The 14,641-nt window shown below is 37.9% G+C and overlaps 1 protein-coding gene across 1 annotated transcript in view; it reads right to left on the reverse strand.

The window, feature by feature from the left end:
- Nucleotides 1–1,967: 1,967 nt before the first annotated feature.
- Nucleotides 1,968–14,641, reverse strand: part of GGT7 (gamma-glutamyltransferase 7) — a 38,140-nt gene continuing 25,466 nt past the window's right edge. Inside the window, exons 10-15 of the mRNA XM_081948605.1 lie at nt 11,627–11,715; nt 9,989–10,138; nt 8,552–8,669; nt 7,452–7,589; nt 6,718–6,817; nt 1,968–4,909 (exon numbers count right to left, since the gene is read on the reverse strand). Coding sequence (XP_081804731.1) covers nt 4,746–4,909; nt 6,718–6,817; nt 7,452–7,589; nt 8,552–8,669; nt 9,989–10,138; nt 11,627–11,715 — 759 coding nt within the window. The 3' untranslated portion in view covers nt 1,968–4,745. The remainder of the gene's footprint in view (nt 4,910–6,717; nt 6,818–7,451; nt 7,590–8,551; nt 8,670–9,988; nt 10,139–11,626; nt 11,716–14,641) is intronic.

A 14,641-nucleotide genomic window follows, 5' to 3' on the forward strand; every position in this document is an offset into this window, starting at 1 on the left:
CCAAGTGATATTCTGTGAGTTACTTTTATTAAAGATAGCTTTTGAGTCAATTCACAGAGATGGGTTCTAGGCAAATCCTGCAAATCCTTTATCCACTGAAGGGTTCTATTTGAAACTTCAAAAAATAACTCAAATTATTATTTACTTGATTATTTATTTATTCATTTATTTGCTTTTTCAGTCCTTTACTACTCTTGTATTTATGAATGTTGCTGGATTTTATGTGTATATTCTGATCCATGACCATAAAATCTTTTTTAAGAAAGAAAAAGCTTCCAGAGGAAGAAATGGTAGATTGAAGATTGGTACCACAAAAGGTGGGATTAACGACCATGGGGAAGAATGAAAAGTTGGTGAGTAAATGGGTTCTTCAAACCTCTACAGACACAAAGCTAGGAGATCCCCTACAAGTGGTCCAGAAAGTTGTTCCTCATAAGGAAACCACAAGACAATGGCTTCTGAAGTTTTGAGCCCTGAGAGATAAGGAATAGCCATCTTGCTCAAACTGTGGTCAATACCTTTAAAAGGACATTAAGTTTGCATACTTCCTTCTCTAATCACATTTGGAAATTGATTGTTAACTACTTTTTCAGAAGTAGTTTTTATATCACAAGACATATAAATAGTTGACACTGAAAGTAAATCTACAAATGACAGACTACAAGAATGAGATGGAAAAAGATGTCTTATTGGAAATACAAAACAAATCATTTGACAGTTTAAAAATTAAAAGGAATCACAAATAATAAATCAAAACAGTGACCTGGATAATTCTTATATTTTGGATTTATCAAAGTGGTTTTTAAAACATGGATTGATCTTGTGAGTAGGAGCAAAAGCAAATAAAAAGAAATCAAGTACTATGACATTATTTGAAGTGACTAAAGATTAAAATTGTTAGAAGCAAAAGGAAGAAATATAAAGTTGGTTTATTTGATTAAGGTTAAAAGAGATATGTTGTTATTTCTGACAACCCTTAGGACTTTTGCGGGACTGAAATTATGATACTTTATGGATTTGTTTATAGAAAAGAGATGGGATATGGGATGAAGTGATCACTGGCTATAAATTAAGAGGAAGTAAAAAGTTAGTAAATGTATTTATGTTATTATGATGAACAATATTGTTTATATTGTTGCTAAACTTATTTATATTTATAAAGAAATAATTTCTTTCTCTTTCTTTAATTTTTTTGCACTTTTTACTCTCTTTTTTCTTTCTTTTACTTTGTATTAATTTTAGTAATGTAATCATCATCTTTAATACAATTATTTTAACAAAAATAAAATCTGCTTTGTTGGAACAGGGTGCGGCCTATCTCATTTGCTATTTGAGACAGCATGGCAGCCAACAGTTTCAATAAAAAGTTCAAAAGCTCAACATGAGGGCAATAGCTAAGAAAAGCTGGAAGATGAAGTCCAGACATCTAAAAGTTGCCAAGGTTGAGAAATACTGTATGCAGAATAGTAGATAGTTAAAGAAAGTTCCCATTGATAGGCATTGCAGTAAAACGAAATTATATAATTAAAAAAATTCTCAAATGAATTAACAAATATTTAAGGTACTCAATGCAATGAAATTGCGAGTGTTGTTTTTTTCTTAATAGAAAAGAAGGAATAGCCTTCCAGTTTTTTCGTTATAGTGTTTGAGTAAAACGAATTTTCTTTTGTCTTCAGAACAGCTCTTCAAACATTAAGTGAACACGTGGACATAGAATCACATCTACTATTTCCTTAAGCTTTCCCTTTTCAATGGAAGATAAACATAGAGTTGCACATGGATAGGATCGGTTAAAACAACTGTGTCCTGCAAAAGCAGGACTTGTATTCATTTTCAGTGATGTAATTCCTATATGTTGTACTAAGCGTGTGGGGAAGGGTCTATTTCTGTGCTTAAATTTCTGTTACTGTGCATTCCACGAAGTATATTTTTTCATTAAGAGAAATACTAACATGTTCTAAACGCTATCTAAACAGAAATAGTTATGTATTATAAAATGTTCCCATAATAAATTGAGAGCAGCAGCATAAATGTGAAGGAAAGAGTCTGTTTAGTGAATTGTCTTTAATTTTAACAAGTGACTGTTTTTCTAATGATTCACAACTAAGCCCAATGAAAACTAATTTGAAGGCAATTGTGGAATATATGTCTCTGTATGTGTATGTGTATACATGCACACGCACGCGCTCACACACACACAAACACACACACTTATGTTTGCATTGGAAAAACCTTGATATAGCCTTACTGAACCAAGAGCATCACTTCAGGGATGAATGGCTTTCCCATTCTGGATAGGGACCTTCCATGTCATGCATGGATTCTATTCTTATTTATTTTATTTATTTTTATTCCTGCTTTTTTCTGTATCTGTAGTTGATTTTTTAAAACATCAGAAATATTGAGATTTTATTTCAGCATTTTTAAGCAATGTTAATAATGATTTAGATAAATAAAAAGTTTTGCAAGCATTAATCTAGTGCACAGGTGTCAAATTTATGGTGTCACATTGCTGTCACATGACATTTTGTGATGTTTTTACCATTTGCGAAGCTGAGGTGGGCATGGCTTGCACGTGACGCATCTGGCCCCCGGGCTGCCAGTTTGACACTCCTGATCTAGTGTGTATATTAGGGGGAGGTTTGCTTAATTAGAACTCCAAGTGAACGAAAGAGAGATACGCTTGGCAAGACATCAGCTGTAAAGCATGTAAAATTATAACTTATAGCTCATTGACTTTTTTTTATCCTGTTGCCACCTAGAGCAGCAATGACGAACCTTTTTTGGCTCGCGTGCCATAAGGGGGGGAGCGCAGGGGTGTCGTGTGTGGGCATGCCGCACGCATAATGCAATGCGCGACCCCCCATTTTTTGCATGCTTTTATCGCACTCCCCAAGCTCCAGAGGCTTTATAGGAGCTTTATAGGAGCGTGAAAACAGCCTCTTCCACCACCACCTGGAGGCGCTCCGGAGGCTTCAGGGACCTTCAGGAGGCTTCCCTGAAACCTCCGGAGGGCAAAAAGACCCTATGAGTAAACCAGAAGTCCATTCCTGAACTTCCGGTTTGCCCATAGGGCCATTTTTTTGAGCTCCGGGGGCTTCAGGGAAGCTCCTGAACCCCCTGGAGGGCGTCCGTGGGTGGGAGGCTCTTTTCACCCTCCCCAGGCTCCTATAAGCCTCTGGAGCCTGAGGAGGGCGAAAAATGGCTTTAAAAAAGACTGAACTCAGCTGGCCAGTGCGCCCTGACAAATGGCTCCGCATGCCACCTGTGGCACGCATGCCATAGGTTCGCCATCCTAGACCTAAAGCCTTCAGATTGGGGCAATTTACAAACATTTCAAATAAATAGAGCACCATAAGTCTGCAATGAAACTATCCAGTGTGAAATGAGAATGAATTTGCTTGAGTCCTTTCTGCACATGAATTTTTTTCACTATAAATGAAAACAATCCAGAGAGCAGTAATAGAGACCAAGAAGAAAAAGGTCCAATTTTCTGCAGGTTAAAATAGCTTAGTTCATAACTCCGATCCACAACTGAATGATATTACATATTGTGTCAAAACATTTGAAGTGGCACCTTCAATGTGTTGAAGTTGCCAACCATCTACCATTAAGTTGATGCCATCAGGAGGATTGTGGAAACCTGCCTTCTCTCCTCAGGGTAGAGAGGATTATAAAAGTTAATATTACTTGAGATATGAGTAAGAGCAGTTGCAATTAAATAAGTGTGTTGGTATAAATCATTTAACTCAAAGGGAAATTTTGAGAATCTTAAGCATATTATTTTCCATTCATGTATAATAATTGAGAAAGGAGTAAGATCACTAAAGTACCAGAAATAAATATGTTCTTACAAAACTTTTTCTGCTTGATCCTCAAGATACTGACACAAAGGCACTCTGCATTATCAAAGTACTATTTTCTTTCTTCACTGATGAATTGATATGTACAACTAACAAACACACTTGAATGATATGTATAAATCCATGTTATACTGCAATCAGCTGTATATAGGATGTCTGATACTGTGTTAGCTGCCTGATTTTATTCTAAGAAGTTAGAAAAACCATCTACCTTAAAAGAAAAAAAAGTGCACACATCTTTATTTCAGTATGTGTTTATCCATGTAAGGAAAACCATCAAGAAAACATTCTTACAAACTGCAAAACTGTTCCAGAGATTGAAGATGAGGAAATTTATTAATTGCTATCAATATCAGCCAATAGGCTTCTTCTCTAGATATATGTATGTATTTCCCATGCAAATTCAAACTCATGGAACTGTGTTTGATTGTTGGGGTTTTTTTTAATTAAGAACCTGGGTGAAAATAGACATATTCCTTGAACAGTGAATCTTCCACTAACACTGTCAAAATGGTACATTTTCAGTATCAGTTGTTTGTTTCTTGTGCTCAATTTAGAATTATTTCACTGTGGTGCATCAAATAGTTGGACTAGCTATCAAAATTAAACTTATTCCCTGTGCTTCTATTATAATAATGCCTGAGATTTTTATAACTCAAGATCATAATGAAGAAAAATTCTAATTGCTGTGCTGTATCTTGATCAGGCTTCATTGTTTTAGTACAGAATTGCAGAGGGGACTATTTAGCAATGTAAAAACCCATAGAAACACCACTTGTTCCACATTATGGGGAATGATAAAGGAACTGTTTGGAAACATGCATAATGTATTTTGGGGGGAAAGCCTTTCTTTTTTGGAGGAACAAATTTATCTGAGAGTTGCTATAATATTGTTGCTCCTGCTGCATCCACACTTCTTGGGTCTTTCACACCAATTATGAAATTGTTTGTTCTTCTGGCTCCATGAACTATAGAGAGGACCTCAACTTTCTTTACATGTTCACCTCTGGTTGTAAAATAGCTGATATCTTCTTCTGGAAACTCACCTAATAAGAAAGGTTTGAAAAAGTTATTTTCATGAGAGCAATAATGCCCCATTTGAGTCAACTTGAAACATTTTGTTTTCTCAGGTACATAACAAAACAGTACCTTTCTCCCATTTTGCATCTAGAAACCATGTCAATTGGCAACTTATTTTGGAGGCACTTCCACACATCAGTCCAAAATCAGCTCTGGATATATGAGGTCTCAGCCCATTCTCCATGACTGGTAGCCAAGTCAATTCATTTTCAGCTCACTGTAGTGTATCTCACACTGCATTCAGGACAGTTTTCCATGTTAAAGTTTTAATTTGTGGGTGGGCTTTTTTTCTCACCAATAGAAGGTCATGTCTTGGTTTCTATTAAGTGGTGGATTCCTATCGGTTTGGTAGGTAGTAACTCAGCCACCCGTGGCTGCTGAACTGGTTCTATCGGCCGCAGCATAGGTGCTGCCATCTTGTTTTTTGCTTCTGTGCATGCTCAGAAGCAATTTTTTCACTACTGTGCATGCGCATGTAGCACGTGCGTGCCCAAAGCCCGTCCCTGAGTGAACCGGCAATAAAAGAAGCCAGAACCCACCCCTGTCTCTATTCTATTTCCAGACTCAGGCTAACCAGTGTTTGCAGCAACCCCAAACAGCGACCATTCTGTTTCATGAACAATCAAAGGCAAAAAGGGATATTAATCAAACTCCTTGTTATGTGAGATGCAGGTGAGGGGAAGTTTGCAGTTCTGGCACTGGCAGTTGCTCAGGGCTGAGTATTCAACTGAATGTTTCGTTTCGTTCTGTCCAATAGGCCAATTGGAGCAGATGGGTGTTCTCAATATTTTGAAACCACTGTATTTGGGGTGAGTTTCAAAGTGCTTTAGGGAGATTTGAGAATAAAAACAGTGCTGGTACGGAAGTAGTCTCACTTTCATGTGGGTACTAGGGCCCACTTCTTCTGCCATAGTTGCAAACACTAGTCAATTAACAAAAGTGGTGACACACAGACATGTCCTTTCCAGCAATTTATCATTAATCCTTCTGCTTGAGAAAGTTGCCTTCCTTTGCTTAAATAAAGGATGGCTCCTCAGCTGAAGTACTGTTGTGGGGGCATCCATCCACTCTCACTTAGGCCAACTGATCAGATAGATCTGAGTAAATGCCGTATGCCACACTAAAAAGCCAAAACAGCTAACAAAGCCAAAGATGTAATTCTTCTCCATTAGAGGTGGCTTGCTCCTGGTTCGGCCTGGATCGGGCAAACCAGCAGTAGCGGTGGCTGGAGGCTCTGCCCAACCACCGGGATGCTTCTGCGCACGCACAGAAGCCTTGCTCGTGCACGAGCGCGCTCGCAGGAGCGTGCCCAAACCGGTAGTAGAAAAATTGGCAACCCACCTCTGTTCTCCATGTGTTGATAAAATAAATATAAAAATGCCTATGCAGTTGTTCTTTTATTTCTCCAATATAAAACCTCAATTTCTAGTGATTTCAAGAAAAAGTCCATCAAATTATATTGGCAAAACGACAAAAGCAATTATCTTTTCTTTAGAGGTTTTTCTTTTGGGGGGGGGGGGCTTCCTAGTCTAACCTAAAGTGCTGGCAGTCATCTGTCATCTAAATACTGGCCAAGTCCATCCCTCCTTAGCTTTTCAATCTCAGTCTCTTATGTAGTCTATCGTAAAAGAATACCCCTTATTTCTAAACTTGCACGTTATAAAATAACAGGCCATGTCTAGCTGAGAAAGGGTGCAGAATAGTTTTAGATACTTTGGAAAAAAATTATTTGTGTCAGCATATTAAAGGAAACCTAGTAGACATTCATACTTACTGTCAACTTCTAGAATATTTGATTGTAGCTGAGGGTGAAGCCGTCCAAGTGATAGACTCTCACTTAGATTTTTGTTAAATGCCAAAACATTTATTAAAATCTGTCAGAAAGAAATGAAATCAATTATGAATGAATTATTCTTTAATTTTACCTTGAGTCTTGTCTACTGTTCAAAGGCTGAACAAGCAACAAGCTCCCACCAGACAAACATGCTTATAGTGGCCTATGCATGGAGATCCTTGTGTAAAGTTTCCAAAGGATGACCCAATTAATTTACGAGCCTCGAGACAAAGTTCAAAAGAAATCCATGCATTTATTAGGATCAACATTTTGGCATGTTCTTCTGTGGAGCCGAAACTGATTTCCGCTTAATTGCGTTTGAATTTTACACCCTGTATCCCCTCCCTTCTGTCTGTGTCATAAATCACATCCACCAACAAGATGCTATGGCAGGCTATGAACATGCGCATTTCACACACCAGCTGTAGGAATATGATACCTGACTCAGGCCAAAGGTATGCATGGAATTCTACTCCCTTTCCTCCCTTTTTCTATGTCGACTTGATAGTAGTCATGGAAACGCTTTACAAGTTGACACCTTGTGTATGCACAAATCTGTTGTGTAATCTCTATATTTCCAAGCCCTGCCCTGCAATCCATGGGAATCACTGCCTGAACAAAGTAGTGGTCTCTACTCCCATAATGAAATTATTAATCCTGTGTCCAGAACTTACCTGCATAATGCTGCTTAAAGCTTTATCTCCACCACTGGCTCCCAGGCACAGGTAAGTTCCACACATCCCTTCCGATGGTCGAACAATAGTGGGTAGTAAGAAAGACAAAGGCCGTTTCCCAGGTTGAATAAAATTCCTCTGCAGGAAAAAGATGTTATCCCCTAAAACACTGCTAATATATCCTTAGGACCTTCCTTTGCTCTTCAAGGTTCAGTTTCCTCATGAATATTTTGTACAAATACCATTTTTAAGGACTAGATCAGAGTTTCTCATTCTTGACCACTTCAAGTGGCTGAACCATATCTAGATAGACTCAGGAATTTTCTCTTCTGTTTTTGTTTATAAAGTCTTGATTCTTTTGTTAACTAACTTGTTTGGCTTCTGTGAAGTAGATCAAACCTTGTCTAGCAGTCAGCTTCAATAATATAAGGACTCTGAATGAAAATTATCCTGGCTAAAAACTATCTACATTTACATTCCATCAATATTTTTATTAAATCAAATTTATTTAGAGGTTTACTAAAATAAGTACAACCCAATGATTATTTAAAAATATAAGTAATCTAAAATTATAAACGTAATAGAAAACATTGCTAATGTTTTACTAATTAATTAATTAAATTAATTAGTAAAATTTAATTAATTAATTATCTCAGGCATACATATTGAACATAAAGGTAAAGGTTCCGCTTGCACATATGTGCTAGTCATTCCCTACTCTAGGTGGAGGTGCTCATCTCCGTTTCAAAGCCAAAGAGCCAGGGCTGTCTGAAGATGTCTCTGTGGTCATATGGCCAGCATGACTAAATGCCAAAGGCGCACGGAATGCTGTTACCTTCCCACCAAAGATTGTTCCTATTTTTTCTACTTGCATTTTTACATGCTTTCAAACTGCTAGGCTAGCAGAAGCTGAAGCAAGTAACGGGAACTCACTCCATTATGCAGCGCTAGGGATTTGAACCGTCAAACTGCCAACCTTTCTGATCGACAAGCTCAGCATCTTAGCCACTGAGCCACCGCATCCCTAGATATTGAACATACTCATATATAATTATTCCTGCTTTCAGTTTTTGTCCTGGAATAATTTTATAATTTATTACCAAGCTGGAAGAGGAATGGTCCTCTGTTTCATTCATCCAAGAAAAATCCAACATCTGACTGTTTAGAAGGATTCCTGAAGAAGTCATTATTCCACTTCCAAATGGCCGATTCAAGGAACTGAAATAAAAGAGAAAGATGATTGGGCTGGAATTCAAGTCTTCCCATTGAGTCAACTGTCCAGTATTTTACAACTGTATAAATCATTTTAGCCTGTCCAGAATAAAGAGTTCTTATAGATCACACCTGAGTTCAATCTTTAATATATTATGTAACTTGATCCATTTATGGTACCACTCTCCATACATTTCAAGAAGTAATACTTTGTTTGGTTCATCCTGAATCACACAACAATCAATTACCCATGAATTGTCTCTATTCTAATATTATGAAAAAGTGATAATAACAATCCGTTCCCTCTCAATTTTCTCATAAATCTATTTTAAGCATTTTCTTTATTTTAACCAAACATTCTAATAACCTTTTCTTTACATTATTTTTAGACTTTTCTGATTCTCTAGACTAATTACAAAATCAGATCAGTACAACACCTCTAAGTAATGATAATAGTACATTTAAAGTACATGAAATGTTTCCATCATATTTTTTCTGTATGTTATCCTAATCTACCACTGCTATAATATTTATTTTAAATGAAAAAAAACAACAATAGTTCTGCGGTGGCAGCACATGGCTCATTTTATCTGTGCTTAGAAGCTAAAGCAGGGATGGTTTGGGTTAATATCTGAATGCAAGACTTCCCGAGAATATTAGAGCTATTGCTTAGACTGGGAAGACAGAAAACCACCTCTTGTTTTTCATATTTATCCCCAAAAGACTACATGAATGTGCATTTAGAACCAAGGTGGCGCAGTGGTTAGAGTGCAGTACTGCAGGCCACTTCAGCTGGCTGCTGGCTGCAGTTCGGTCTCACCGGTTCAAGATTGACTCAGCCTTCCATCCTTCCAAGGTGGGTAAAATGAGGACCCAGATTGTTGGGGGTGATATGTGACTCTGTAAACCGCTTAGAGAGGGCTGTAAAAGCACTATGAAGCAGTATATAAATCTAAGTGTTATAGCTATATGCAGGGACCTAATGCTGAACTTTAAAGTTTATCCCAAGAAGACTATATGAATGTGCATATAGAGCCGAGGTGGTGCAGTGGTTAGAGTGTAGTACTGCAGGCTACTTTAGCTGACTGCTAGCTGCTGTTGCGGCTCAAGGTTGACTCAGCCTTCCATCCTTCAAACAGAAGAGCACATGAACTTTCCTCATCACAGATTGATACGAGATGATCATAGTGGCAATTTTATTTTTAATCCATAAAATAGAGGTATCCTTTTTCACAGATGCCAGATATTATTAGTACCACCATCATAAACTAAAAGCCTTTTCCTAGTTGGAGGTTAATCGTTCAGAAATTAGGAATCTTTTTTACCTTACAACAGCAACAATGTAATCATCAGGTCCCATCACAAGGACTTGGCTGGCCGAAGGGCCACTTTCAATAGAGAAATGTGGGATGTGAAGATCAGAGGGAAAAGCCTGGGAATCAATCTGCTGATGCAGGAAATTGGCTTTAGATTTACTGTGAGAAGAAAAATCAGGGAGGAATTATTTGTCTTGATTTTTGCTCACCAAATATATAGACCAGTGATGGCGAACCTATGGCACGTGTGCCACAGGTGGCACGTGGAGCCATTTGTCAGGGCACGCGAGGCGCTGCCCTGTCAGCTGGCCAGCGCGCATGTGCGTGCTGGCCAGCTGAGTTCACCCTTTTTAAAGTTCACCCATTTTTTCGCCCTCCCCAGGCTCCAGAGCCTTTATAGGAGCCTGGGGAGGGCGAAAAGAGCCTCCCCCCCGGAGGGCCTCCGGAGGTTTCATGAGCTTCCCTGAAGCCTCTGGAGCGCAAAAAGCTGGCCCTAGGGACAAATCGGAAGTTCGGGAACGGACTTCCGGTTTGTTCGGAAGGTCGTTTTGATTGCTCCGGAGGCTTCAGGGAAGCGTCCTGAAGGTCCCTGAAGCCTCCGGAGCGCTCAAAACGACCCTCTGAGCAAACCAGAAGTCACTTCCAGTTTGCTCGGAGGTTCATTTTGACTGCTCCGGAAGCTTCAGGGAAGCTTCCTGAAGGTCCCTGAAGCCTTCGGAGGGCTTCTGGGGGGGACGGGGGAGGCCGTTTTAACCCTCCCCAGGCTCCTATAAAGCCTCTGGAGCCTGGGGAGGGCAAAAAAAGCATGCAAAAAATGGGGGGAGCACCTGTAGTGCGCACATGCGCACTGGGGGGTTCGTGCATTGCATTATGGGTGCGGCACGCCCACACACTATCCCCTGCGCTCCCCCCACTTATGGCACACAAGCCAAAAAAGGTTCGCCATCGTTGATATAGACATTTGGTCAAACGAAGGACAGGATACTTTAAAAAAATGAAATTACAAATAAATAAAAATATAGACACAATAAGCAATAGCATTTAAAATGCTTGTCAGTAGCCGTCTTTAGACTCTAAAAGCCTACATTTTGGTTGCAGAGGCAACGCCTTTTCCCAAGAGTCTCTACCCATCCAATGTTGGATGCAGAGGAGTTAGGATATTTAAGAAATATTTCTGGTAAAACAGGAAGAAATAGTCTTTAATGAATGTGGATTGAATATAAAAATAAATTATCAGAAATAAGTTGAAGAAGTGCATTGAGATGGTATGACATTATATAGAGAAAATGATTGAAGGACCAAGTCACAAAACAAAACAATAAAATAAGAGTGAATTGTTTAGAGCAATAAGAAATCTAAGAAACATTTTTGTTGGATGGAGCAACTGAGGCCCTTAAAAAGAGATGTAAGAAGCTTAAAACCCCAAAACATCATGGGAACCAATAGAGAGACATGGTGGAAACAAGAAAAGTTTGCCAGGATAACAATGAATTGTATTGTCTGACATTTGTTTTAGTTATATTTCTTTTTTTTTTCACCTCATGCCTCAGTTCATTTGACTTAGTCTTTCTCATTCCTTTTCTGCATTTAGCACGATGACCAAAATAATATCAGTATAAAGAATGATCATCAGCAATTGAAACTCACCTCATCATATCTTCCACACTGTCGGAAATGGATGCATCATAGAAAGGATCTCCCAGACTGCCAGCTAATGCCAACACAACCTTTAAGGTCTACATAGAACGGGGGGGGGGGGAGTGGAGGGGGGACAGAATACAAAAATGGTTTTGAAATCTCTCTCCAGAGAGAGACAAACAGGATTTTTACACTGCCTGAATAAGACAGTGGTTTCTCTCATTCCCTCTACAAAAGCCAAAGGAGTGGCTTCTATTATCTGAGAAGGATGGCTTACTCTTCTTAATAACTTTTCTTTGCAAGATCCCCATAGGTGTTTGAAATAGCAGGCTAGTGTTGGAAATTTAAGTGCATGCATTATGTAGTGGGTCCCTGCTCCTCAGATAGCGTATTGTCCTTCAATATAGTGGAAGCTGCAGACCAACTGTCAATGTTAAAAGAAGGCTCAGCCACTATTCCTATATGTGGAATGTGAATTCCCTCAGATTACAACACTCAGGGCAAACCAAAGCCTGGTTCCTACTGGTTTGACCCGGTTCGGCTCGGTTCGGCCAAACGGGTAGTGGTATGCCGGCCTCGGTCGCAGTGATCCAGGCTGGCCATGCCCCCAAACTGATTCCCCTGTTGCTGCCATTGTCACCGCCATCTTTTTTTTCCCATTGAACTGCTCATGCATGCTCAGTACGCATCCAGCGCGTGCATGAGCGAACCGGCAGTAATGCCGGCTGAAACCCAGCCCTGGGCCTGACCTGAAATTTTCATTTCCATAATTAAAACATTTTGGTTCTTTGTTAAAAATTAATGGTGGGTGCACAATATAATTAATTTGTATTATGGGATGGGAAAGAAGTTCTAAACCGCTGTCCTTTTCACTGTTTCTACTTTGACATACCTTTTTAAGATTCTATATGTGTGTGCACACATTCACATGCATATGTGCTCCTTCCACTTATTATTCACTTCTACTGATTGCCTGGACTAATCCCTGCAGTTTTCTTGGCCAGATTTGAGAAGTACTTTACCATTGCTTACCATTATCTTCTTCTATGGGTATGACTAGAACTCCTAGCCTCCTGATTTTTAGCCTGATGTATTAAACAGTACATGATGCTGGGTCTCTTAACAATATTAATATCTGCTATTTGTATCTCTAAAAAAAGCTTTGGAAGCAAATAACATTTGAACTTCTGTTCCAACTCCAGATTGTGATCAATATTTATTGAAGTCTTGAAGGAGCAGAATTAAAAGATAATTCAATCTCAGGTCCAGTTTGATACTTAACACCTAACTTACTTGATTATAGCAGAAATATATAAATCATTACATTTTCTAAAATGTATTTATTCATAGGATTTCTAGAAGCCAAGTATTAAAACTGTTAGCAACTCTGTTAGTCTGTTTCAATAACCACAGAAAATACATTGCAATTCTTAAGTACCACATGTCACATCTATTATGAAGTAAGTATACATGGTCTAAGAATGCATTTTGCATTGGCTATAAAAACATACATTACTATGAACATTATTGGGTATGTTGAAAATAATAATACTTCTCTTTGACTTAAACCCAAGAAATGCTTGTTCTGTAATAAATAAGTGACTGTTCCTAATGTATCATAATGCTAGTTCAGTGTATACAATTGAACAATCTCTCATGTGTGGACTAAGGCTACAGAATCAAAGTTAGCACTACTTTCAGATTGATCAGTTTTACAGTGAAATTAAAGTAGAATAAAATATGGATTAAAATATAAGAATGAAGACGTGGCATAAAAGGGACAGTCAGAAGCTTAAAGGGACAGGGAAATGTCATCAGCCTTCAACCACATCATGTTCCAGCAAATGTCCCTATGTCAAAAGTCCAAAACCACAAGGTTCAATTAAAGTTTGTTTAATCGCACGTAGTCCATACCTGTAACAAAAGGAGAAGTAAGACCCCCATCTCCTTATAAGGCTTTTTCCTCAAGAAATGAGTTAAGTGTTTCCGTGTTACGCTGTCTTTGAGAATGTATAAGAATGCATGCTTCGATAATGAAGGTGGTTCAGAAATTCGCAACATTGGGCTAACTTTCTGAACCTGGCTGCCAAATTAGAATGTTTACCTCCAGTTCCTGAATTTTATTATTTTAAGTTTCACATTGAAGTCTATTAATTATTTTAAAAATGCAGTTGCCAATATCAGGCATATATCAAATTTATTTTACATAGGCCATTATAAAAATAAGAATTCTCTAGGCATGCTGTAGAAAATCAACTGAGCCTGACCAGAATTGTTGCAGGAACTTTCCCTGATTTTTTTTACTCGCGAAATTTCTAATTATATACCATATGCTTTTTAAAAATGGAGACATAGATGGCTGAAAAAACTTTAGAAGTTTTTTTTTCTTTTTAAGCCATAGAAAAGATGGAATTGTTATATTTCAGTTACAGTGTAACTGCCACAAGGAGGTGCTTTTTAGCTAATACGTGTGAAAGGATTGTCTCATCTTCCAATAATCAGGAGATAGTAAAGAATATTAATTCATGAATATTCTCTTTAAAAATGTAGTTTATATCCATTTATTGTAGGTTATAATGTTTTGTAAATAGTTTATATTGATAGGAATTATTAAAATAGATGAACATTTTCAAGATGGGAATTAATCAAGGTTAAATGAACCTGTAGCTCATTGTACATTTATAAGCCAAAATCCTGTCATTAGAAGCCACTGGCCATATTTCTGCCAGTGAAATTTATTGAAATGCATTCCCCAGATCTTTTTATAACTTTGCATGTAATTTTATTGGATATATTTATATGGAAAAGTATTTTAAATAAATGTTAACCATTTGGTTTTTAAACTGTACAAACACTATGACTCTATTTTCAAGAGCAGACACTCTAAGTTCATGAAATATTATCTGGCAAAAAAACTCCCACCATTTATTATACCTTACCTGCAGATAGTACGAAACAGTATAGTATAGTATTTTATATATAATACAAAGAGGAAACAAAGTCTTATGACAACTTTAAATCCAA

Source organism: Natrix helvetica (assembly GCF_964273705.1).
Source record: "Natrix helvetica genome assembly, chromosome: 3".
NCBI classification, from domain to species: Eukaryota; Metazoa; Chordata; class Lepidosauria; order Squamata; family Natricidae; genus Natrix; species Natrix helvetica.